Here is a 27,003-nt window from a genome sequence, read left to right as displayed (position 1 = left end):
TACTTGCGAGACAAATTCAATGATAAACTCACATCTAATCAATAAAACGATGCTTCTTCTACTTACTAATATCGATTTTATGGGTTCTTTCATCACATAAACAGTCTCTTGAAAACATTTAAACAAACTGTCGAGCTTTGTTTTGAGTCACGTGACTCATTCGCTCAAATGACAGCGAAAATTCGGTTGACTACAATTGTGTGCATCTGTTATCAAAATTTGGAGTGATCTTTTCTTTTAATCAATATTAGTAAGTACAATAAGTATCGTTTTATTGATTAGTCGTGAGTTTAACATTGAATTTGACTCGCAAGTATTCTAAATTGACCCGAGAATGCCACCTGCAACTGGAAGTGGCAAAATTTCCAGTTTATATGTAATTTCACCAGTTCGGATGTTTTCCTGGCACAGTAAATATCAAAATCATAAAAAAGTCAGGAAAACGTCAAATATTTCGGACTACTGTTTGCTATGCTAACGCATAGATCATGGCTTTGTCAATCAAGTGAATTCTATTGACTTTATTTATAAAATTTCAAACTCCTGTGAGTGAAATAAAACTAAAACATTTCAAGATTTCTATTATATGTCTATTTGGGGAAGGAAAAAATTCAAAAAGTAGGGAATTGGGGGAATTTTTTTTTTAACTACCTGGTGTCTGGTTACGAATAATTTTACTATCTCTTTTGATCTAGTTATGACAGAACTTGAAAGTGAAAATGATTAATTAGGCCTACCTCAATGTTAAGAGGCGAAAATAGAGGTGTACACAACTCCTAAAATAGAAAATGACACAATTCATCCAATCATTACCTTAAACAAAGCCTTTCTGCACTAATGAATCGCCTACATAATCCTGCTTATTGCAGTCATCCGACTCATCGGACTTTTCGTCGATAGAAAAAAAATGGCGAATGATCATTTCCAATGGCGATTGTCGTAAATAGCAATGTGGGAGTAATGAAAATTAAATTTTTGAAGCAATTAATAACGACCCTAAGTGAACAAAGATATATCCCTCTGAATGAAAGATTTACATTTAAAATTTGAAAATCCCGAATTTGTTTTACGACAACATAGTTCAGTCTATTTTCATTTTAGATTTCTTCACGGCAACAAGCAAACGGTTCACGAAAACGAGCGTGACATTTGTTTCTCACAGCATGGGGAAGACAGTAACACTAGCAACTTGTACTTTAAATCAATGGGCCATGGATTTTAAAGGAAATATGGCTCGAATATCAGAAAGTAAGAACTGTCGATCATTGCCTTTTCCTGAAGTAGGGCCTAACAAACAAGTGCAGTGATAGATCTATATTCAAAATTTTGTAGATATTTCTTTCAAATGCAGTATCTGAGTATTTTACGAGATAGTCGTCGTTGAGATGTTTTTAAGTGCCAGTTTTCTTTACAGCATTCCATGTAAAATTAGTATAAGTCACAGACAGGCGCTTGTTTCTAAGACTTTGTAAACTAGATGTTATTTTAATAACAATTACACATTTTATTACACAGCTTTTTCTTATATTCACATGCAACAAATAAGTTGATATTACAGGGGATTTCAACAGTCTTGTTTAAGTTGGCATTTCACAAATTTCTGTCATAATAATGATCTAATTTGCAAATGCAGCCTGACATGTTTTGTTTGACACAAGCATCAATGCTACATGGGGATTAGATCTATTGCACAAAATTTAAAGATATTCATCATCTATATATATGTGGATCATTCGATGTCAGGCTTGCAGTTACATCTTTTTATAAACTCTTTCATAGTAAGTAAAGTGTCATTTGGTTGAATTATACCTTAGTGTGCTAATTAACTCTAAGGCAATGGGGGGGTGGGGGGGGGGGGTCTCCATAGTTTACATCACCAGTAATACCAAGGAGTTGAAAATGGATACTCAGTGTGAGCATTTCTTGACTTTTATGTAGAAAAACATGAGTTTTGTATTTCCTGTTGCAGGAAACAGTTTTTTTGTTTTAAATTAGGTCTAACACTACAACAGTAATGTCTTTAAATACCATAAAAACATAAAACTGAAAAGTCACATCTATCATCCTGCCACAGATATTATCAATAAATTACATTTTTGTATGCATTAGGCATAATGTTGCGCACTGCATTGTGTAGGGGACCACAAGATTAGGATAAGGAAGTACGAGATGTGATTTTGTGAGATGAAAAAGATGGTAATTAAGATAATGGAAGTTTTATTTTGACATTGAAAATCCATTGAATGTTATGTGCAGACTCAAATTTTCTCTGTCCCATCTTTAGAGCTCGCTACACGATCAGATTATGTCTGTTATTCTCTTTTGAATTTAACCTAATATACAATGACTTTTCTATAGAGAACATCAGACAAATATGCGCTTACTATGTATACAAGTATGGTTACGGTAAATGTGCAAGTGTTTAACTTAAAGGTAGTTTAAGAAATTTGAGTTTAGAGTTGTAATCTACAACTTTTTATTATTGGTGTACTTTGTAATCTGTAGATTTCATGGTCAACCCTACACCATGAAATTCAAACCACAATAAAATACATGATTTATATGATGTTTCAATGTACATGATGTAGGGAAACCATATTCATGAAATCACATCCCATGGAAACTGTCAAATCTCAACAATCCATGAAAATTGTCCCACACAATTTTAAAATGATTCTGCAGTAATGAGATATGTGCTTAGAATCTAGAAGTCTGTGGAAAAAATGAGGAAACTCCTTTGTATGTGAACACATTTGGGGGGGGGGGGGGTATGCACTAGTTATATAAATATCTAATTTTCTAACAGAGAACTTTGTTTTTCGTATTTTAGGTATCAAAATAGCAAAGGAAAGAGGAGCTACCTACCGCCTCGGCCCGGAACTGGAAGTCACGTATGTTTTACGTATTTGATGCTGTAGATTTCTAATTTCATGAAACACTATCTTTTAAGGTATTTATTTATCAATGTTTTCATTTCTAATGTTTTGGCCTTTGATATCTTTACAAATTGTAATGATAGCCATTTCCTCGTGAGTGTGTTGCAGTTGTGAAAAATACTCATTTGAAATTTGATAGACTAAGTACATTTATTTTTAACTGCTGAAAATTCTGACAGAAATGAAAGTAAAATTGAAGTATAAGAAACAAATCATTTCTGAAAATACATGCCCCATTGAGGGTATGAACTGCAGTGCTTGCTGTCGGTATACTTCATGAAGCATTCTGGCATGAAGTGTTGAGCTCTTACTCTCACATATTTTTAAAATTGAACTTTATTTCTTAAATGATTAAAGAGACTATGGATGCAGTGATCATTTCTTTGATTATGATTACAGACTATGGATGCAGTGATAATTTATTTGAACATGATTACAGGGGCTATGGATGTAGTGATCATTTCTTTGAGAGTGACACGTTTCTCCATTCTTGGCAAGTGTTAGCTGAGCTGCTGTCTAACCGTGACAACATGGATATCATGTGTGACATCGGCATGTAAGTTGTCCCCATTCTCACAAGCAAGTCAGCATCGGGGTTTGTTTTTAACCTTTTAATTTTCTCAGATGTTGAACAAAATTAAAGTAAAATAAAAAGTTTGAAAATGCTCTACAGTATTCTACTATTGTAGAGTTCAGATATTTTGGTATTGCTATTTTATTTAAATTCTTGTTATTCATTTTCAGGCCTGTAATGCATAAAAATGTTGCTTATAACTGCCGAGTGATATTTGTCAACAGGTTTGTACTAAACCATATAAACATATTACCATACTGAAAAAGAGAAAAAAGTGCGATGCATACAGTTAATGAGACCTACTCTAATAAATAGATTGGATTTGACTCTATATTGCAGAAAAATTATGTTAATCCGTCCGAAGATGACCCTGGCTAATGATGGTAACTACCGAGAGACTCGATGGTTTACGTCGTGGAAACGACATAAGTGTACAGAGGAGTTCTTCCTCCCTAGAATGATTCAGGAAATCACTGGACAGGTGACGGTCAGAGAGAATGTCTGAATTCTAAAGATCAAAGAACTTTGCTCTGTCTAATTTTATACCTATGTGTGCAAGTCGAATTCTGTATAGAATGACTGGATCCTTCTCTCTCTCTTCTCCCTTCCCTTTTCTCTCTATCCCCCGCTCTTTTTCTTTCTATCCATCTCTTCTCTCTATCTCCCTCTCTTCTCTCTATCCCCCTGTTTTCTCTCTCTTCCTCTTTCTCACTTCTCTTCTTTCTCTCCTCCCCCTCTTTTCTCTCCATCCCCCTCTCTTTTCTCTCTATACCCTATCCTCTCTCTTTCTCTTTCTCACTTTTTCTTTCTCTCTCCTCCCACCCCTTTTTTCTCTACACCATATCTTTCTCTCTATACCCTATCCTCTTTTTCTCACTTCTCACCTCACACGCCTTTTCTCTCTATACCCTGTCCCCTCTCTTTCTCATTTTTTCTTTCTCTCTCCTCTCACCCCTTTTTTCTCTACCCCTTCTCTTTTCTCTCTATACCCTATCCTCTCTCTTTCTCACTTCTCTTCTTTCTCTCTCTCCTCCCACCCCTTTTCTCTATCCCCCTCTTTTCTTTTTATACCCTATCCCCTCTTTTTTACTTCTCTTCTTTCTCTCTCCCCACCTCTTTTCTCTCTATCTACTCTCTTTTCTCTCTATACCCTACCCTCTCTTTATCACTTCTTCTTTCTCTCCCACCCCTTTTCTCTCTATCCCCTCTCCTATATCCCCCTCTTTCTCACTTCTCTTCTTTCTCTCCTCCCACCACTTTTTATCCCCCTCTCTTTCTCTCTATCCTCTTCTTTCCTCCTGCCCACTTTCCTCCCCTTACACATCTCCCCATCTCTCTTTCCTCTCCTCTCTTATAAGGATGAATTCATTATAAGTGTCTTTGCTGTAACCGTGTTTTACTGTACAAGTTAAAGTTCAGGAGACTTGACTCTTATCGAAGTATTTCAGTGAGATTTTCGTACAGGTGACTCTCGATGGCTCGAACTTCGATCTCTCGAAGTTCTCGGTCTCTCGAAGTGAAATCATGGTCCCGATTTTTTTCTCTATATAACAAAGCAAATTTACTATTGATCTCTTGAACGTTTGATCTCTCGAAGTGAAGTTGGGTCCCGTAAAACACATTTCATTGTTTTTCACTCTCGATCTCTTGAAGTGGTGGTAGCGTATACCCACCGTTACCCAAGTGTGTAATAATTTCCGCTTGGTCCTTACTTGGATTTTGTTGAATGCCGGAGGGGTAATTAGGTGTTTACATAGTTGAAACATCGCTGGTGCTTCTTTGTGGAGGTGACACACTTGCGTATATAATTGGCTAATTGGTCAGTTTACACCTTGCATTGGGGTTTTGAGTCGTAATGATTAAAATTATATATAATCCGACTATGAATAAAATTTATAATTTGTTTTGATGTGACAACGAGAGATTAAGTTTTATACATAATTTAGAGATCTACAGACTGTTAAATTTCTCGAGTTTGTTCTTTGTGTAAAGTTACTCTAAAACATCGTTTTACTCATTCGTTAGAATTTTTGTTTTGGGTAAAGCGACATGACATTGTGCTCTGTTTAGTTTGCGATAGTAAATCGTCATCGGAACTTGGTTTTGTATGCCTATCTAAGCATAATTAAAGAAAAAATAAATACATAAACTTTGAAATGTTTTTATTAATGCAAAATAAGGTTTTTTATTTTGATATCAAAGTACCTGACGAATATGAAGGAAAACATGTGAAAACAATATCATATGATCTTGTTGGTAAACATTTCCGGTTACTGTAAAATTTTAACCATACCAGCGGACCTTCAATTTCCGAATTTCGATCTCTCGAACTCTCGACTTCTCGAAGTTTTATCAAGGTCCCTTGAACTTCGAGTTATCGAGAGTCACCTGTACATTGATATTCACATTCCTAAGAAAATAGAATTCAAAGTATTCCAATAAGGTTGGTGTACATTGATATTCACAATTATGGTGATGATTTCCTAATGCATTATGAGAACTTGTATTGTAACTATGATTTCATAATAATTTAATTTTGAAATACATGCCAGTAATTAGTAAATTTATATTTCAGAAAACCGTACCAATAGGAGACGCTGTGATATCCACCAATGACACGTGTCTGGGGAGTGAGATCTGTGAAGAACTTTGGTCCCCTGATGGGTAAGGACAACCAGAAGATTATAGGTGGGGATGTTTATGTTTAAGGACAACCAGAATTACTGTATAGGTGGGGGATGTTTATGGTTAAGGACAACCATGTTTACAGTATAGGTGAGACTGTTTATAGTCACTCAAGCAGTAGTGAGTGTGATGATCAGAGGAAATTCAGATTTATATTTTGTAATTCTTTTATGTGAAGAGTACATCAGAAATGATTTAAAGACCCATTTCATGACCGTACAGTTACTGAAAAAGTAGGCGGAGCTTAATCCAAACAGATCCTAGAGTGATGAAGGCCTATACGTAGGTTTTAATTGCTATACACAAAGAAATACACAGAAAATATATCGTGTTAGAAATCTACCTGTCCATGTTTGAGGAATAAGATTAAATCTAATCTTTGAATCATAGATTTAATCTAAAAATATTACTGTAACATACATGTATCTTATTTGATTTCACGTATAATTTGTTTGAGAACATTAGTCATCAGAAGATTACAAATTTGTTCATTATTATGTATTTGTAATTTGCTTATGTTTCCAGTTCTAGCTGGATTTGGCAACCATTCCCTGACTTAACAAATTACATAGACATTATTTCTCGCTTTATTCCGTAAGTCAGCCATATGAATCGCTCGTCTGATATCCATTTGTATGGCTCTGGATTTTCTGTCAAGTAATTTTTCGCCAATCCAGGCTCCTCGATTGCAAAGCATTGTCCAAAAGATTTTTTCTACAATGGCTGTTCTTGTGGAATTCCGTTTTTTTTTTTGGTTGATTGTGCCACCAAGACTGTCTGTTCTTGTGGACTAAGGCAATCCAGGCATTCTGTTAATGATGTTTGAGGAGGAATTAGGACATTAGGCATGGAAGCTGGTGCTGTTACGTTTAGAACTTCTTCTAATGAATAAAGCTTGAATTGCTGCTCATTTCTCTTCCAAACATTGTACCGTAATTTTTTATGACATTTTCTTTGGGAGACAATATGGCTGGGACTACTTTATTACTTCAAATATTTAATTCAGGTAATTTATTGACTAATATTTTTTTTAATTCTGCTAAATTTTCTTTGCAGTAGATGAAAGGGGTTAATTGATAAGCATGTAGTTTATGGGTATCAACATGTTCTGATCTCGGATACCCAGTTGGTACACTTTACTCAAAATTGAGTCTATGATAGCTAATCAGAATTTAGTTGTTACATCAGGAAGGTGTATATAAGATAAAGTGTTAGGTTAAGGTAAGTCAGGGCATAAACGTGATTAAGCGGGCTTTCCCTATCCAGCTTAAATCAATAAAGTCAAACTTCATAACATAAAGAAAAACTTTCTGATTGAGACAGTAAATATGAGAACCAGATTAAGACATTAAATAGGAGAACCAGATTAAGACAATAAATAGGAGAACCAGATTAAGACAGTAAATAGGAGAACCAGATTAAGACACTCTAGTAGTGAGCTGTTGTGGGACATTGCCCCATCCCAATATTTCTCCCAATAGCTCTCTGATTAAGAATTGATTTGATTTTGTAACATTGTAGACACCACATCGATCTAAGTTTAGACGGGGTGGAAATTATAGCCAATGGAAGTGGGAGTCACCATGAACTCAGGAAGGGCTACGTCAGGGTGGATCTCATTAAGTCATGTACCATGAAGGTTAGTATGCAAAATGGCTGTAAATAGAAAATTGTTTTACGTGTGTAATATTAATGATCTTTATCTACCAAACCAAACGACTGTAAACATGAAATCGTTTTACATGGGTAAATGTGATCTTTGTATACCCAACCATTTGTGTGGTGGCTATGTTAGTGAAAATGAGTTCACAGGTTTTGTTGTCTGTATTTTGTGGTGATATTTACATATTTCATATTTGTTTTGTAATGTGGTGGGATTTACATATTTGTTTTGTAGTGTGGTGGGATTTACGTATTTGTTTTTTAGTGTGGTGGGATTTACATATTTGTGTTGTAGTGTGGTGGGATTTACATATTTCTGTTGTGTTGTAGTGTGGTGGGATTTACATATTTGTGTTGAAGTGTGTTGGGATTTACGTATTTGTTTTTTAGTGTGGTGGGATTTACATATTTGTGTTGTAGTGTGGTGGGATTTACATATTTCTGTTGTGTTGTAGTGTGGTGGGATATACATATTTGTATTGAAGTGTGGTGGGCTTTACTTATTTGTTTTGTAGTGTGGTGGGATTTACATATTTGTGTTGTAGTTTGGTGGGATTTACGTATTTCTGTGTTTTGTAGTGTGGTAGGATTTCCATATTTCTGTGTTTTGTAGTGTGGTGGGATTTCCATATTTCTGTGTTTTGTAGTGTGATGGGATTTACATATTTCTGTGTTTTGTAGTGTGATGGGGTTTACATATTTCTGTGTTTTGTAGTGTGGTGGGGTTTACATATTTCTGTGTTTTGTAGTGTGGTGGGATTTACATATTTCTGTGTTTTGTATTGTGATGGGATTGACATATTTCTGTGTTTTGTAGTGTGGTGGGGTTTACATATTTCTGTGTTTTGTAGTGTGGTGGGGTTTACATATTTCTGTGTTTTGTAGTGTGGTGGGGTTTACATATTTCTGTGTTTTGTAGTGTGGTGGGATTTACATATTTGTGTTGAAGTGTGATGGGATTTACATATTTCTGTGTTTTGTAGTGTGGTGGGATTTACATATTTCTGGTTTTGTAGTGTGGTGGGATTTACATATTTCTGTGTTTTGTAGTGTGGTGGGATTTACATATTTCTGTGTTTTGTAGTGTGGTGGGATTTACATATTTGTGTTGTTGTGTGGTGGGATTTACATATACCTGTGTTTTGTAGTGTGGTGGGATTTACATATTTGTGTTGTTGTGTGGTGGGATTTACATATTTCTGTGTTTTGTAGTGTGGTGGGATTTACATATTTGCCAATCAGCTGGGATGTGATGGAGAGAGGACCTACTATGATGGATGCTCAATGATCGCCATGAATGGAAACATTGTGTCACAGGGCCCACAGTTTGCTATCCAGGAAGTGGTGAGGATGACCAGTAATGATGATGAGGGCTGGGGAGGGAAACAGTGTTGAGGGGGCTGAGGATGGAGACAGTGCTAATGAGGGAGACAGTGCTGAGGGGGGCTGAGGAGGGGAACAGTGTTGGGGGGAGGGCTGGGGAGGGAGACAATGCTGAGGGGGGCTGAGGAGGGAGACAGTGCTGATGGGGGCTGAAGAGGGAGACAGTGCTGAGGGGGGCTGAGGAGGGAGACAGTGCTGAGGGGGGCTGGGGAGGGAGACAATGCTGAGGGGGGGGGTGAGGAGAGTGACAGTGTTGAGGGGGGCTGAGGAGGGAGACAGTGCTGAGGGGGGCTGAGGAGGGAGACAGTGCTGAGAGGGGCTGAGGAGGGAGACAGTGTTGAGGGGGGCTGAGGAGGGAGACAGTGCTGAGGGGGGCTGGGGAGGGAGACAATGCTGAGGGGGGCTGAGGAGGGAGACAGTGCTGAGGGGGGCTGCGGAGGGAGACAGTGCTGAGGGGGGCTGAGGAGGGAGACAGTGCTGAGGGGGGCTGGGGAGGGAGACAGTGCTGAGGGGGATGGGTAGGGAGACAGTGCTGAGGGGGGCTGAGGAGGGAGACAGTGCTGAGGGGGGCTGAGGAGGGAGACAGTGCTGAGGGGGGCTGGGGAGGGAGACAGTGCTGAGGGGGGCTGAGGAGGGAGACAGTGCTGAGGGGGGCTGAGGAGGGAGACAGTGCTGAGGGGGGCTGGGGAGGGAGACAGTGCTGAGGGGGGCTGAGGAGGGAGACAGTGCTGAGGGGGGCTGCGGAGGGAGACAGTGCTGAGGGGGGCTGGGGAGGGAGACAGTGCTGAGGGGGATGGGTAGGGAGACAGTGCTGAGGGGGGCTGAGGAGGGAGACAGTGCTGAGGGGGGCTGCGGAGGGAGACAGTGCTGAGGGGGGCTGAGGAGGGAGACAGTGCTGAGGGGGGCTGGGGAGGGAGACAGTGCTGAGGGGGATGGGTAGGGAGACAGTGCTGAGGGGGGCTGAGGAGGGAGACAGTGCTGAGGGGGGCTGAGGAGGGAGACAGTGCTGAGGGGGGCTGGGGAGGGAGACAGTGCTGAGGGGGGCTGAGGAGGGAGACAATGCTGAGGGGGGCTGCGGAGGGAGACAGTGCTGAGGGGGGCTGAGGAGGGAGACAGTACTGAGGGGGGCTGGGGAGGGAGACAGTGCTGAGGGGGATGGGTAGGGAGACAGTGCTGAGGGGGGCTGAGGAGGGAGACAGTGCTGAGGGGGGCTGAGGAGGGAGACAGTGCTGTGGGGGGCTGGGGAGGGAGACAGTGCTGAGGGGGGCTGAGGAGGGAGACAGTGCTGAGGGGGGCTGAGGAGGGAGACAGTGCTGAGGGGGGCTGGGGAGGGAGACAGTGCTGAGGGGGGCTGAGGAGGGAGACAGTGCTGATGGGGGCTGAGGAGGGAGACAGTACTGAGGGGGGCTGAGGAGGGAGACAGTGCTGAGGGGGGCTGAGGAGGTAGACAGTGCTGAGGGGGGCTGAGGAGGGAGACAGAGCTGAGGGGGGCTGGGGAGGGAGACAGTGCTGAGGGGGGCTGAGGAGGGAGACAGTGTTGAGGGGGCTGAGGAGGGAGACAGTGTTGAGGGGGCTGAGGAGGGAGACAGTGCTAATGAGGGGCACTTTCAGGAGATGTGACAATCTGATTAGAATCAGGTCTTTGATCTGCTGCGGTAATATTATGTCGGTACCCAAAGATTGGGTACCCAATCTCTGTTTAGCAACATTATATTACTGATCTTATGTTAATCAGATTGGGAGATGTGAAGGAAGCTTACTGTAGGCTTGAAAATGGTGTTAGGTATTATACAGTCTGCCACATAGCGTAGGAAACTGAAGATAATTAACAAATATCGTTTACTTTTTCCAGAAATATTTCTTTTGTGTTTTTTTTTTAGCAAAGTCAAAGGCATCAAACTGGCTTGACATAAAACAGTAGTCAGTGTAGCACTCCAGTAATTTTACAAAACCCAATGAATATTAAAAAAAAATGTCTTTGAAAATGTATATTTTCAATATAAGTGGAAGAGCTTGTGTGAAAACAGTTATGAAGAATCATGTATTAAGAAAATCACATCAATATATTAGTCTCTATGTTCCTCTGCTGTAGTCCCACTCTGATATATATGTTTGTAATATATTTTTTAGATAGTGAACACAGCCACTGTTGATTTGGAAGACGTAAGAATGTACAGGAATTCAATTCGCAGTAGGTCCGAAATGGTATGTCATGATTTTTTATCAACATGAAAGATTTCCCTCTATATTTTTTGCGGTACAATTGTAATGTAAAGGTAGAAATTTTATGTGTTACTGTAGAATCATTGGAATTCGTGGTGGCTCAATTTTCGTGGAATTCGTGGGTACCCCTCACCCACGAATTTACATCCTCAACGAATAAAGAATCATAATTACATTCCAGATTTATCTTACTTACAAATATATAAATCCACGAAATTACATCCCCACGAACCCTTAAAAATTCAGCAATCCATGAAAATTGCCCCCCCCCCCCCCCCCCCCCCCCCCCCCCGAATTTAAATCATTCTTCAGTAATTACATTTATTCAGGGGTTAAAGGTTGCGTGTGGATATTATTTCTGGTGCTACTACAGAATACATTATAGAACAACTGATCTGTAGGGGAATTAGAGAAAAGTGCATATTTAGTGGAAATTACTTTCACATTTAAATTTCCGTTTTCAGTAACATTTATTTGTGCATGCACATGTTAAGTTAATTTATTAGAAAACATCCACTGTGATGTTTTGATTGTTTTGAAAGGTTTAAAAAAAACTTAAGTCACTTGGACTTAAATCTGAGATTTTACTCAAATTTTGACGGCTCAAATAAAAAAAACTCCTATTTAAGTTTGAGATTTTTCTGTTTAAATGTAAAACCAGTGACAATTTTGTAGGCTTCAAATGTCCAGTCCTTTCCCAGGGTCCAGTGTGACTTCTCGTTGTCTCACCCTGACTTTTTCCAGCCAACCACTGACCCCATTCAGTGGGTATTTCACACCCCCGAACAGGAGATCAGGTATTTACACATCCCACAATAGACTTTTTCAATTTGAAAATGAAATATGTTTCCTTGTTTAGGAAAGAGTTATTGATACACTGTTCAGAACTTGGTAGCATTTTATATTGTAGTCCTATATTTGGCCTTAGATATGTTACTGATTAGAATCAAGATTGCCTAATTAAAAGTACTTTTCCCATAGAATAATCGTACACGGGCTGCAACTGCACAATAAAATTAATATTCTGCTACAATGCATTGTGTTTGTGTGCATGATGTTATAATTCTGACAGCATAATTTCGCCCATTTTTTGATAAACATGGCAAACTGAGCAATTTTAAAACACTCTCTAGCTTTAGATGAGGATGGAGGGTGGGTGCATGCATTGAACAATTCTATATTGATTAATTCGTGTATGAGAAACTGCAAAATATTTATTTTCGCTTCAGGCTTGTGTTCTGTACTTTCTTATTGGATAATTAACATGCAGAAACCTAGTTTTTAAAGTCAATTTTGATCAAGTTATGGCACAATTTCAAATTGATGGATTTGTGACATCATAGTTCAATTTTTAGGAAAGAGAATAAATTTCATTTAGTGTCATTAAGAGAACCGTTTTTTAACATTTCTACCATTATTTTGATATTTTTGGATGAGAATGTAGTGCTAACTATTTCTTCATTTTGTAGTGGAAATATTCTAACTTAGTTGAGTTTTTCGTTTTTTTGTAGCCTGGGACCGGCTTGCTGGCTGTGGGACTACTTGTTCAGTTATTGTTATTTTTTCTGTAGCCTGGGACCGGCTTGCTGGCTGCGGGACTACTTGTTCAGATATTGTTTTGTTCTTCTGTAGCCTGGGACCGGCTTGCTGGCTGTGGGACTACTTGCGGAGAAGTGGACAGGGTGGATATTTCCTTCCACTTAGTGGAGGAATCGACAGCTCCAGCACTGCCTGTATAGTGGCTTCAATGTGTCATCTGGTGGTAGAATCTGTTCAGAGGGGAGGTAATTCCATTTTTAGACACCCCCCCCCCCCTTTTCAGTCTTCAGATCTGGTTATACTTTGGTTATATTTTGCATTGTCTGATGACTGCAGATATAATCAATGGAGATGTGTATATTGATAACATTCATTCAATATAGACATTTGAAGTCTGTACTTAGTGGATGTGAATTTAAATTTTTTAAAGAAATGGTTCCGAACGGTTGAATTTAAGGTTAATATCCATTTGTTGTTTTAGTTACACTGTTAACTCAATTAACAAGAATATCTAAATTCTTGCTTATAGCGGGGAATCTACAGTGTATGAACATTGCTTAGAGATTTACGGTGTACATCATGCTTAAAAATTTACGTTGTTAAGTGGTGTACATCATGCTTAGATATTTACATTGTTAAGTGGTGTATATCATGCTTAGAGATTTATGTTGTTAAGTGGAGGTGTATATCGTTCTACTTTCCAGATAAAACTGTTCTGTCAGATGTAAGAAGAATTGTTGGAGATGGCACTTACACTCCATCTGACCCCAGTGAACTTGCCAGCAGACTGTTTACCACTTGTTACATGGGCACAGAAAATAGTTCAGAAGACACCAGATCAAGAGCGGCAGAACTGGCAGGGCAGATTGGAAGGTACATGTAAATGGTGTGAAGGATATACATGTATGAAATTTTAGTTGAGACAACATGTATGTACAGTGTACCTGATTTTGCAGTACAGTGACTCTGAAAGTATGATTTCTCATGTTAAAGAAGTGATTGCAAGGCATCACATGGTTTATTCATGCAGTATCTAAAAAGAGACTATTTTCGTTTCTGATTCCGGAAAACAATTGTACATCATGAACTTGAGCATCATTAATGACAGACAATGGAGACAAAGACTTGTCAGATATAACCAGACACAGGGTAAAGTGAAAATATGTTTAGAAATATACAAGTGAAAATATAAAATGCAAACGAAAAATCCCTTACATTTTTATCTTCTATTAAATGATAGTCATGGTTTAAGTCTCCAGGTAACCCCTTCCCCTGTTAATTTTAGTCTTACAAAACATAAATCTGATTCTCAAACCACTAGGCCTATTAAAATCATAATATATAGTGTTATAAATTTCATAACATGTATACATTGTTAGTGCACATAATAAAAAATGCTGGGTATATAGGCCTAATACCCAAGGGAAACACAGGTTACATAAATGAGTCATTTTGAGCAAAAAATATTCAATAATTCTTAGCACTTACTGTTAATATCTTTTTCTCAATTAGTTCAGTTATTTCTTATATTATTAAAAATAATAAAGTTTTGTTGTTGATAATAGCTTGGTTTGAAAGAGAGAGAAAACATCACAGGTTATACGACGTCACAATGCACAATTTACATCGGCTGTGTTATATTTCCCGCGATTTTAACGTACATTTTACAGAACATGAATATACAAGTAATTTCAAACAGAAAGTAATAAATACATCTCCAAAGCAAGGGTACGATCATTCTATGTAGAATAAATTCAATAATAAACATCAAAACATTTTTATAGTTTTAATACAAGTTAAAACAAATACATGTACACGTAAGATGCATATTTATCTATATTATCACCTGCAGCATTTATTTTTTTAAAAAGGGGGGGGGGGGGTAACTTTCAGGAAACATTCCTACTAACATATGTTAAAACATATGTAAAAATAGAAAAGAGTTCATTGGTCATTTATTTCTCAGGGGGTGAAAATATGCCTTCTGTGGTAAATAATTGCCCTCTAAAAACAGCAAAACTGCTCATAAGCAGCTGTGGTTCTACTTCATTATATGAAAGTAAATGGACATCTTAATGCAAATTACATATTGATTAAAGCTTTAACTTCAATTTGATATAAGATTTGTATCACTTACTCTTTTTGTATCAGTTTTAAACAACATCTGAAACACCTGTACCATTTATAATACAGAAAGTCTACGAGAGGGGTTACTATGACAACCGTAGCATCACAATTCCCATGAAAACCATATACGATACTTTTATGATGAGTTACAAATACTGTCAACTACAAAATATGTAAAAATCAACAAAAAAATCATGGATTCATTAATTTTCAGTGACCCATGCAATCACTACTTTAAAGTACAAGAAATAGATGTGAAAATAGATTACCCAGTATTACAGTGGAACATAATTTTATCAAACATTGTTACAGTGAATATACATTTATAAGGCAGTGAAATCTATTCCTGAATGTAAGAAAAGTAATGAGCATGTCATCATCGAATACCCACAGCCATGATTATTTGACAATATGATGGTGTGTGTGCTTAGGCCAATTCAACTTAATTAGTAGATTATCATCCAGGGTCAGCAAAAAGTATGGGGCGGGTGGGAGGATTTTGTTTTTTAATTTTTATTTTCGGAGAAAAATATTAAAGACAAACCGAGTTTTTTTCCCAACAGATCCGCATCATTTAATGGCAGATGGATATCAATCTATGCTATTTTCATATACTAATTCCAGGTTAAGCTTTAATTTAAGGATATAACAGAAATATACCTAAGTTCTTCAAGATTTACGTCTGTAAGAACACGAGAAATTAAGAAAACCACATTAATCTATTTTCTTCACATGACTTTTCACGTTCCTATACCGGAAATGTAAACAAGAAGTGTAAATACTGGAGTCGGACATGAAAATATTTCGGAAATCGCATGTTTCGCAAAATAAAAAAATTCGGGGGGGGGGGGGGGGGGGGGGGCAATTTTTGAGGGGCGGGCGGGGATGATAATCTATCAATTAAGTTGAATTGGCCTTACAGAGAATTTATGTGACGTGTAATAAAATCACTCCAACTCTCTGGCAATGTCCATTATCATATTAACCATGTTGTATTTTTCTCCGTTACTGTAGTTTCCATTTGTCGATAAGTATTGATGTTGCTGTGGCGGCAGTTTTAGGTGTGTTCACTACAGCGCTGAAACTTCTGCCAAAATTCAAGGTCAACGGAGGCAGTCTTCGAGAAAATCTGGCCTTACAGAATGTTCAGGTATCGTAAATCATAAACGGTATCAGCTGACTTAGCGATGTCCATTATCATTACCATGTTATCAGCTGACTTAGCGATGGGAAATTTTTACTCGAGATATCTCCAGTGAATTGTAGGTTTCATCAACCATAGATTGATCTTGACGTGGAAGATTTACCTGGGTGTTGTTATTTTCAGGCCCGTTTGAGAATGGTTTTGGCATACCTGTTTGCCCAGCTGTGCTTGTGGGCCAGGGGAAGATCTGGGGGCCTCCTGGTGCTGGGGTCTGCAAATGTGGATGAGGGGTAAGGACCTCCAGATTTTGGAGATGATGCATTAGTCATCCTTTTCATTGACAATATCATTTGTTACAGGTGGAAGTTCAGTTACATTCTTATTTATTCAGTCAAGAAAACATCAATTCACTTCACCTATACTGTAAGCGTATGTTTTTATGTGTGGTACTTATGTCAGCTAAGTACATAGTCACATAAAATTTGTGTAATTTCATACCACCATACGTAAGGTATGAAAACTAACTTCATGAAAGCCATATGCAACTCAGTGGAATTTTGTACCCATGGACCGAACCAAAAATGATAATCCACGAAATAATGACTGTGGAATGAACATCTTCACAAGTTAAGGGTTTCTGATTCGTTACCTCGCACTAACCCATGACATCAGTCGCTATATAAAAGTTGGGCTCATTAGACCATTACACAATCCTCTATAAATAAAACATCCAATGAAACCACTGCATTTTGTTATGGTGTACACATAAATACAAATGATGCAATCTCATACTGCTGTATTGATAAACACGCACAATTGTAATATTTACACCATTGATTACATTTATTGACAGTAGATCAAGTTTAGAAACCTTTTTGTTTAAGACAATATTGCTTAAACGATTGAAATAGCCATAATTGTAGATATCAATACACAGGTTTTTATTTGAATCTCTCACTTCACGTTGTTATAAATAGAACAGCATTCTCATTGGTTCCCACTATTTTGTGGAAACAATCAGAACGAGCCCAAATTTTTGATAGTCACTGATGTCCAGGGTTAGTGCAAGGTAACAAATCAATAACCCTTGATTTGTGAAGATGTGGAATGAAATACATTTACTGTACCTCATGATAACTGTTAATTCACGGGAAGATGTCAAGAGCTCAATCAGAAAATATTTTTGTCACGTACATTCATCAGCATGTTCCAATTTTCTTATTTATTACACATACAATTCCATAGTAAAATGCACAATAATCATGGCGTGAAATCGCACCTCAAATTCAGAGGTATCATGACATTTGTTACGGTTAAACACCGAAATCATACTACCCATATGTTGACTGTGACTGAGCTATCGTAAATTCCCCTCATGGTAATTTCCCGTGATGTCAGTTGAATATCGTGTAACACTTTATTTTTGGAAAACAGCAAGAGGCCCTACTTGTGAACAAAAGTTCAGGTTCATGCGGGTAACTAGCTTAATTCTTATTGATATACTCAGAAATTAATAAAAATCCTTAACATAAAAAGTGTTGGGAGCAAATGCATACTCAAACTAAACATGCAATAATTTAAAAACATATCAACAGTCATCAGCGAATTACCGGGGTTGTCCACATTCCTATACAAATCATACAGTTAATATACAAGACAGAAATTGCTCCCTTCACTTTTCAAATGCATAGATATATCTAGAATATATTTCAGAAAAATTCATATTGTTTTTTATAGCAGAAGAACCTGAACTTTGCCACTGTTTCTGTAATATGAGATTATTTATGTACATCAGGGAATTTTTAAATGCATCAGTCATTCAGATTAGGGGCGATTTCAAGGTCACAATATAATATGAATATCACCTTCATGCATACTATATATTAGAAATGGAGAATGATTTGATATCATAAAGAAATAATATATATAATAATTTGACAAGTAATGTTTTCACGTACACAGCTTATCACTTGATAACAGTAGTAAATAACGACAAAATATTATGACACTTTAACCGTGATACAACTATCAGAACATGTACGTTGTGACGTAATTTTTCATTGTGCCATCATATGGTGCGAAGTACACAGAGGTACATTTATAACAGCACTCTGATTTTTCTCAGATAGCCTTAACTGAGCTGCGCACATTGTCATGGTTATTACAGATTGACAACAGGAACTATGTCTTTTTACGCTAACCCACAGTTCTAGTGATTTCGATATATGTGTTTGTCGTTGTATTATCAGACTACGTGGTTACATGACGAAGTACGACTGCTCCAGTGCTGACATCAATCCTATTGGAGGAATCAGTAAAACAGATCTGCGCCGGTTCATTCTGTACTGCTCGGAACATTTTGGATTCACTGCTCTCAACAAGTAAGAGTGTATTCTGTTCCGTTTCTTACATTGAAGAGTGACCGTGTAATTCTGTATAAATTTTACAAGTAAGAACGTACTCTGTACAGTTTTCTGCATTGTTATTTTGTATAAATTTTTATTTAATTTTTTATAAATATGTTTGCTGTAACCGTGTTTTACTGTAAGTGTGAATTCATTATAAGCGTGTTCGCTGTAACCGTGTTTTACTGTAAGTGTGAATTCATTATAAGCGTGTTCGCTGTAACCGTGTTTTACTGTAACTGTGAATTCATTATAAGCGTGGTTGCTGTCACCGTGTTTTACTGAATGCATACGTGCACACCACACTGCAGACATAAAATATGAATATATTGGGATAATTCAATTTGAATTTTTTTTAAAGATTTGGTCACATATAGATTAATGAAGTGAAATAAAATGTACATAATGTTCACATTTGATGTGTGATCGAACCATGTCAAGCAATTCATTACTGGGAACTATTAAAATGAAAGTACCATGTTAAACAATTCATTACTGGGAACTAATTCCACACAAAATACAAATTATATGAAAACTAGATAAGGAAATAGTTTGAGCTATTTATATTGTATATATTCAGAACCATTCTTTCAAATTGATGCCATTCTGCACACATATCAGCTCTCTAACCCTTACCAGGAGGCTCACGATTTCAAAAGTCTTATCTCCCGACTACCAATACACATTTAAAATCTCATGATTATCACCATCAATGAGACCTCCCGACTACCAGTACATGCTTAAAATCTCGTGATTATCACCATTGATAAGATCTCCCGACTACCAGCACATGCTTAAAATCTCGTGATTATCACCATTAATAGGGTCACTGATGTTTACAATTATTTCCAGGATCTTCCATGCCCCTCCATCAGCAGAGTTAGAGCCCCTGCAGCAGGGCCAGCTAGCCCAGACAGATGAGGTTAAGTTCTGTTTAGGCAGCTTTTCTGTTAACAAAGTTCATTACACACTTAATCCCAATCACCAGGTTATTCTATGATCAAACGTTTTGATGACAAGGTTTTATATGTGTTATTGTAGCTTGTGTGATATCCCAAGATCGATGCAATAGCTTGTTAAAGCGTATTTCTGTGGATTCAGGTCAGAATGTTGTTTTCAGTTCAGATTTGGAACTGAACCCACAGGAAGAAGATTGTACAAACAATAGAATTGAGATAATATTAGGGAAGAAAATATTCTTTAAAGATTTTTAACTCCGTTTTTTTGGGGGGGTGGGGGGATGGAGGTTATATCTGTATTAAACCTGTCCAGAAATCAATGTTGTTGGGTGCAAAATTGTCTTTCATATTTTAAGGTTGGTCAACACACCCAGTAAAAAACTTTGATTCAGAAGAGAATATTTCTTATTTGATAAATATCAGTACTACTTTGAAGTAGGAACTGATGAAGTTTATAGAAATTCAATATTAAATACAATGCTTTTAAGATATGTAACTTTAAAAGCAAACAAATTCACCACCACATTCAAAGTCATGATATATTGTTTGGTACCTTGAAGTCATTCAGCTGAGATCAACAATTCTACTGACATATCAAATCAACAATGTGTGACAGACCGTGAGAAATAACATGTGTGACAGAAATAACAATGTGTGACAGACCGTGAGAAATAACATCACATGACAGACCGTGAGAAATATTATGTGTGACAGACCGTGAGAAATAACCATGTGTGACAGACCGTGAGAAATAACAATGTGTGACAGACCGTGAGAAATAACAATGTGTGACAGACCGTGAGAAATATTATGTGTGACAGACCGTGAGAAATATTATGTGTGACAGACCGTGAGAAATAACCATGTGTGACAGACCGTGAGAAATAACAATGTGTGACAGACCGTGAGAAATATTATGTGTGACAGACCGTGAGAAATAACAATGTGTGACAGACCGTGAGAAATAACAATGTGTGACAGACCGTGAGAAATATTATGTGTGACAGACCGTGAGAAATAACAATGTGTGACAGACCGTGAGAAATAACAATGTGTGACAGACCGTGAGAAATAACATGTGTGACAGACCATGAGAAATAACAATGTGTGACAGACCGTGAGCAATAACAATGTGTGACAGACCGTGAGAAATAACAATGTGTGACAGACTGTGAGAAATAACAATGTGTGACAGACCATGAGAAATAACAATGTGTGACAGACCGTGAGAAATAACAATGTGTGACAGAAATAACAATGTGTGACAGACCATGAGAAATAACAATGTGTGACAGACTGTGAGAAATAACAATGTGTGACAGACCGTGAGAAATAACATCACATGGTGTTTTAACCAGGGTCAACAAGACTTTTTTTCATTTCCTTTCAAAATGAAATACAATTGCACTTTGATATCTCAAATATCATATCTCGAATACCATGGATATGTCAAAGTGATTTGGAAGTCCCAACCACTTATTTAAGTATTCAACCCTCAGTATCTGGAATCCTCAGGTATCTTGAAGATTTTACTCAGTCCCATCAAATTCGAGATAACAAGGTTTGATTGTATTATGATGTGGTGTATACATTTACTTATTATGATGTGGTGTATACATTTACTTATTATGATGTGTATACATTTACTTATTATGATGTGTAAACATTTACTTATTATGATATGGTGCATACATTTACTTATTATGATGTGGTGTATACATTTACTTATTATGATGTGGTGTATACATTTACTTATTATGATGTGATGTATACATTTACTTATTATGATGTGGTGTATACATTTGGCCAAAAAAAATGTTAAAGAGACACAGCCAGATAAAATTATTTGTGTTTGACAGGAAGACATGGGTATGACGTATGAGGAACTCTCTGTCTATGGTCGACTGAGAAAACAAAATCGCTGTGGTCCATACAGCATGTTCTGTAAACTGGTTCAAGTGTGGAAGGACAAGTTTTCACCAGAAGAGGTAGGTATATTACTTAGATAGAAAGGACAAGTTTTCACCTGAAGAGGTAGGTATATTACTAGATAGAAAGGACAAGTTTTCACCTGAAGAGGTAGGTATATTACTTAGATAGAAAGGACAAGTTTTCACCTGAAGAGGTAGGTATATTACTAGATAGAAAGGACAAGTTTTCACCTGAAGAGGTGGGTATATTACTAGATAGAAAGGACAAGTTTTCACCTGAAGAGGTAGGTATATTACTAGATAGAAAGGACAAGTTTTCACCTGAAGAGGTAGGTATATTACTAGATAGAAAGGACAAGTTTTCACCTGAAGAGGTAGGTATATTACTAGATAGAAAGGACAAGTTTTCACCTGAAAAGTTAAGTGTATTGCTGAGAAAGGAAAGACAAGTTTTCACCTGAGGAGGTAGGTACATGTATATTGTCAAGAAATTAAAAATTGATGAGGATATGGAAATTTCATAAGAGTTATTTTCATGAGATCAGTGTTATATTTTTAAGACTATTAAAACTTACATGTGTAAGCAATGAAAGTATTGCTAAATTCTTATAAATAAATTCTTATGAGTTTATAATCCTGTATAATTCTATGAAAATAAAACTTTGTGAATAAAACTACATCAATCTTTCTGTTCACAGCTATAAGTTTTTGTGTTCTTTACCGTCAATACCTTTAATGGATTAACATTTATCTATTATGTCTTGAATGTAAATTATTTTGATGCGTTTAAGATGTACAGTGAAACTTCTCCAAACCGGCCCCTCAGAAAACCGGTTCTCCCTGAATATTGGCCAATTTTCAAAGCCCCGGCAGAAACCTTAATATTTCCTTACAAAGAAAGTCTCACAAAACCGGCCACCCCTGAAAACCGGACATCGGCCACTTTTTAAAGTACAATTGTTAAAAAACATGTATAATTTACCCTTATGATACCAGCCACTATTTGAAGACTAGAAAATTTGGCCAGAGGGGTGATTAAGACTGGCCAGGTGTGAAAAATGGCTGACCTACTGGCCAAGTAGGAAATTATCCACCTGAGATGTGAAAAATACGAGTGGCCTAATTGCTAAGTGCTAATTGGTGCTTATCTAATCCAAGTGACCCTTTCAAATTTCGGTACGAAATGTTATAAACAGATATGCACATATTGAATGACTACAATCAATACGCCATATTGTTGCACCATGGATATAAGCGGTAGTTAATAAACAACAAACCCATGACTGTTAATGATAATTTTCAATAGATAAATAATATTTGGAGGTTTCTATAGACTTAAAATTCCTAAGAAAAATCACAATTAAAATCATATTTTTACTACTCTACTTTTCAAAAACGTCAAAACAAATTTGTTAACGATATAAGCAATTGACGTAAACAGAGTTTTTAAAGGTAAGAGGAATTCCAATAATAGGCCTCTGTGTTTTCTTTATGCATCCTGTTATAAATTTTAAGTTAAAATTAGATGATTGCAGCAAGACTATTTCTGGTAATAATTACCTGTAGGTACAAGTGGTCTAGTTTGATCTCCACTGATAATTGATCATAGATCCCCATATCAAAGTGAGCAGTACCTACTCTGTGTATTAATTGCAGCAATCAAATGGCTATGTGTTTGTTTTGTTTATTAAAACATAAGCCGAAATTCTACATAAATGCTGCTAGTCTACAGATTTCTATACCTACATCAAATGCAGTTTTATTTAAACGGAGTGTTTTCCATTATTTATGCATGTCAATGTAAAAATGTTTATTCATGTTTAATTAGTTTTAGTGCTATAAATTGAAAATAAACATGTTAGTAAATTATTTTGTTTTATTTCCAATAGTGAAATAATAGTCCTTGAACACCATATTATATGGTTTGTGGTATGTCAATGAAATATCTAATAAAAATAGAGCTGAAATGTCTCTAAATGCTAAATTCTCGGTATACCGGCCACCCCTCTAAACCGGTCGTTTTTTTCGGTCCGACAGCTGGCCGGTTTAGAGAAGTTTCACTGTATATGTTTTGATAGATTTAACATACTTGTAGGTGGCAGACAAGGTGAAGCACTTTTTCCGCTGCTATGCCATCAATCGGCACAAAATGACCACGCTGACCCCATCATACCACGCAGAGACCTATAGTCCAGATGATAATCGTTATGACCACAGACAGTTCTTATACAATGTCAAGTGGCCATGGCAGTTTGAATGCATCGATGCTCAGGTTAGTGTGTTGGTTTGATGGAAGAGGAACGCAGTCTTTTAAAAGTCATTAAATGGATGTACTGCAAGTATAGCATTAAATGAGGCCAATAGACTGAGGGTAATACCACTGAATCATGATTTTCAGCATTTCAAACGTTTTGGTGATGTACAATGTATAAAAAAAACAATGATTTTCAGCATTTCAAACGTTTTGGTGATGTATAAAAAAAAAACCCAATGAATTTCAGCATTTTCAAAATGTTTTATAATGTACCAAAAAACAATGATTTTCAGCATTTCAAATGTTTTATAATGTATCAATAAAACAATGTAGCTGTCACTGCTTTGCAAGTTAGAAAATACTTTGGGATGTTTTGGTCATTTTGTTTTGCCATCTTAGACCATTGTATTAATTATAAGTCTGTCAGTTGTTCCTTCCCTGTAAAGTCTGACTGAACAGGGGGCTCATTTATTTAACGACAGGTCGAGAAACTGATGATCCTATACGAGGAATCGCAGAGGACTCAGAGAAGAAACCTTCCCTCGTCCAGCTCCTTGCAAAACCCGGTGAACCATAACCAAAATGTGTTTGATCCGTCCAACAAAGGTCAAGGCACTTCTGAATACGGTATTGTCGTGTCCAATCAGATCTGCGAGGGGGATCCTGAGGATTCGGTCAAAATCGAGAATTATGGAATTGGACATCAGCTGAATACAGCAGGTCAAAGTCAAGCTATGAAGACCATACAACTTGGTGATTCAGCAACTAAAATGAAGATCCCAAGAGGGAAGACCCCTGTTTTACCAATGGAAGCAACTTGCAATGGATACAGATTAGAAAATGAGCAGGTTAAGCCTTTAATGAACGAGATGAAGTCATCAAATCGTCTCTCTGTGGGAGATGAGCTAATCCAGGTGGATGATGTGGAGGGGTGTGGGGTGGTTTGGAAGGATCTGTACACTCCTACGAGTTGTAAACGCCATCTATTAAACCAGACAGACAGAGAGTTTCAGTCAAAGAGATCTCGCAGTTTGCTTACCGTATGAACTGTTTGAATTCTGGGTAATTTTAAACATTCCTAAACCTACACTCTTATCCACTTTATATATATGCTCAAAAATATCAAAGCATATCTGAAAAATGAATACAAAAGAGAACAATAGATTAAATGAAATCCATTGATTCCATTATTTAGGGGGGGTAGAAGGGTGTGATGATGTGATTGAGGAACTAAATCTCTATGGATTTTGGTTTTTTTTATGTTTATATAATTATGCTTATATAAATATAATCTGAATTTTTTTTACTATATATTCTATTAGAAAACCTATCTCTTGATATTTAAGAGAATTAGATTAGAAATTACTGATGTTGAAAACTGGTCAATATGTCCTAGTAATGTCATGGCAATCATATTCATGACTATTTCTGTTTTGGAATGTACATGAAAATACATTTATGCACTTATGTGAATTTACTTCATCTTCTGCACGCAGTTTGAAATGCAGTGATTTTGACCATCATTGTATTGATCACATTTATTTTATCGTTGGTAAAATTTTGTGACTCTGTATTTTGTAGTGTTTTCCATCTTACACAGGGTAGTACTTTCATTGTTAGATTGATGTGAATGTTTTTAAAAATGTATAACACACCAGAGAAAACTGTTATGAATGAAAAATGAAGATTTTGTACAATATTTTACAAATTCAAAATGTTGTTTATTCGGAGGGGGAGGGGGGGGGGTGCAGTTTTTAGTAAAAAGTAACCAGAATAAAAATTGAAATATCTGAGATTTGGACGTTGGACCTACAGATCAGCAACCTCACATGTTAACCCGCTGAACTAGGCTATGAAGTTTATATGGACCTGGACTGAGTTTTACTAAACTTCTTATCTTATGCAAAAATTTCTGACTTAAGAATTTATATATTACTAGTCTGATATTTATTTTTCTTTTTATGGTTTGAAGGAATGTCGGCCATTAGGACGATGTGTTATATTCCAGTATGATACATGTACATGGATCAAAATTGTAATAATGTTGTTTTGTTGTTGTGTTGTTGGATTTAGAATTTTGTCCTGCATATCATTAAGAAAAAAATTTAGAGCCCCAGAACTCCTACGGAACTTGAAGACACGATCTTCAGATTGCTATCACGATACCTTAATCCACTGACCTATTACTAGGTGTGGTGAATTTGATCATCAATGGTGTACTTCATTTGAAATACTGTGACAACATGGATAATGTATGTGCTATTCCTTCTTAATTAGAGGGCAAATTTTTTTTTTTTTAAACTTTGTGAAATCAGACCTACTTCTGCAGTAAAACATGCGTATAGCGATGTGCTGGGAGCAAACAATTTTGATTTATTATAAACATAACTTGTTATATTCAGTAAAATCATGATATGTTTTAAAACTTCGTTGTAAGCGTTAATTCGTTATAAATGTATTTGCTGTAACCATGTTTTACTGTATTTATATACTGCTGGTGATATAACTGATCTCACTTTGAAAGTAGATATTTTTATGTTCCAGTATGTGTTTTTACACAAAACATACTTCATGTATATTACAAATACTGCACGATTAATAAATAGTCAAATCTTCAACAGAATTGATGAACCAGTCTTTGAATATTCAGGAATCACCTCCATTTGTCAGTGGCATGCACCAGCAATGCCAATTGTTACAAAATGAAAGACTTGAGTAGCTTAGTGCTGATTTAGGTTTTGTATTGGACAGGGATCTTGAAATTCTACCATAACATGGAACACAGAGATCATCGGTGTCATTTTTCTCTTGATCAACAAATCAGTCTCAGAAGCTGTGAGCTAAAAACCAGGCCATGTATAACATGTCACAAACTCGGACTTAAGTCAAACTTTCAATCACCTGTAAAATATTCATTACTGAAACTCTTCATATGCAGACACTAGAAATTTGATGACTCAGAAGCAATATTGAATACCAATTTTATTTTGGAATGATCGACTTCTCTGTCATTTCACCACAATATTCAGATGTTCTGGGTCCACGTCTCCAGTATCTTTCATGTTCAGAAGTAAGTGGATACTTGTAATATTGAGAAGGTCAAGGTCACAAGATGACAGAAATGTTTTCATTGTGTTGTAATTAAGTAGATAATGGTCAAAGAAATATTCCTTTAGAATTT

The 27,003-nt window shown here is 36.8% G+C and overlaps 2 protein-coding genes across 2 annotated transcripts in view; one reads left to right on the top strand and one right to left on the bottom strand.

Annotated features, from left to right (window-relative positions):
• LOC125675008 (ubiquitin carboxyl-terminal hydrolase 45-like) overlaps window positions 1–926 on the bottom strand; it is a 26,174-nt gene extending 25,248 nt beyond the window's left edge. Inside the window, exon 1 of the mRNA XM_048912462.2 lies at window positions 814–926. The gene's annotated coding sequence lies outside the window, so the exon portion shown is untranslated. The remainder of the gene's footprint in view (window positions 1–813) is intronic.
• Window positions 927–1,100: 174 nt separating this feature from the next.
• LOC125675708 (glutamine-dependent NAD(+) synthetase-like) lies at window positions 1,101–26,440 on the top strand. Its single transcript, XM_056158444.1, has 19 exons — window positions 1,101–1,248; window positions 2,831–2,891; window positions 3,376–3,492; window positions 3,681–3,734; window positions 3,850–3,991; window positions 6,086–6,174; window positions 7,717–7,834; window positions 9,070–9,201; window positions 11,371–11,445; window positions 12,139–12,260; window positions 13,096–13,247; window positions 13,707–13,875; window positions 16,144–16,279; window positions 16,457–16,563; window positions 18,523–18,654; window positions 19,531–19,600; window positions 21,497–21,625; window positions 23,664–23,840; window positions 24,305–26,440. The coding sequence occupies exons 1-19, from the start codon at window positions 1,164–1,166 to the stop codon at window positions 24,866–24,868; spliced, it is 2,631 nt and encodes an 876-aa protein (XP_056014419.1). The 5' UTR covers window positions 1,101–1,163; the 3' UTR covers window positions 24,869–26,440.
• The last annotated feature ends 563 nt before the right edge of the window (window positions 26,441–27,003 follow it).

The sequence above is a fragment of the Ostrea edulis genome, chromosome 3 (genome assembly GCF_947568905.1).
Source record: "Ostrea edulis chromosome 3, xbOstEdul1.1, whole genome shotgun sequence".
Lineage (NCBI taxonomy): Eukaryota > Metazoa > Mollusca > Bivalvia > Ostreida > Ostreidae > Ostrea > Ostrea edulis.
The sequence above is the reverse complement of the archived record's forward strand: the minus strand, read 5'-3'. Positions and strand labels throughout refer to the sequence as shown.

Bases quoted from the DNA above. Each gene is read 5' to 3' on its own strand.
- LOC125675708 (XM_056158444.1), top strand. From the start codon at position 1,164: ATGGGGAAGACAGTAACACTAGCAACTTGTACTTTAAATCAATGGGCC. The intron at 19,601-21,496 runs GTTAAGTTCTGT...TGTGTTTGACAG, and splicing joins AGCTAGCCCAGACAGATGAG to GAAGACATGGGTATGACGTA. The intron at 23,841-24,304 runs GTTAGTGTGTTG...ATTTAACGACAG, and splicing joins TTGAATGCATCGATGCTCAG to GTCGAGAAACTGATGATCCT.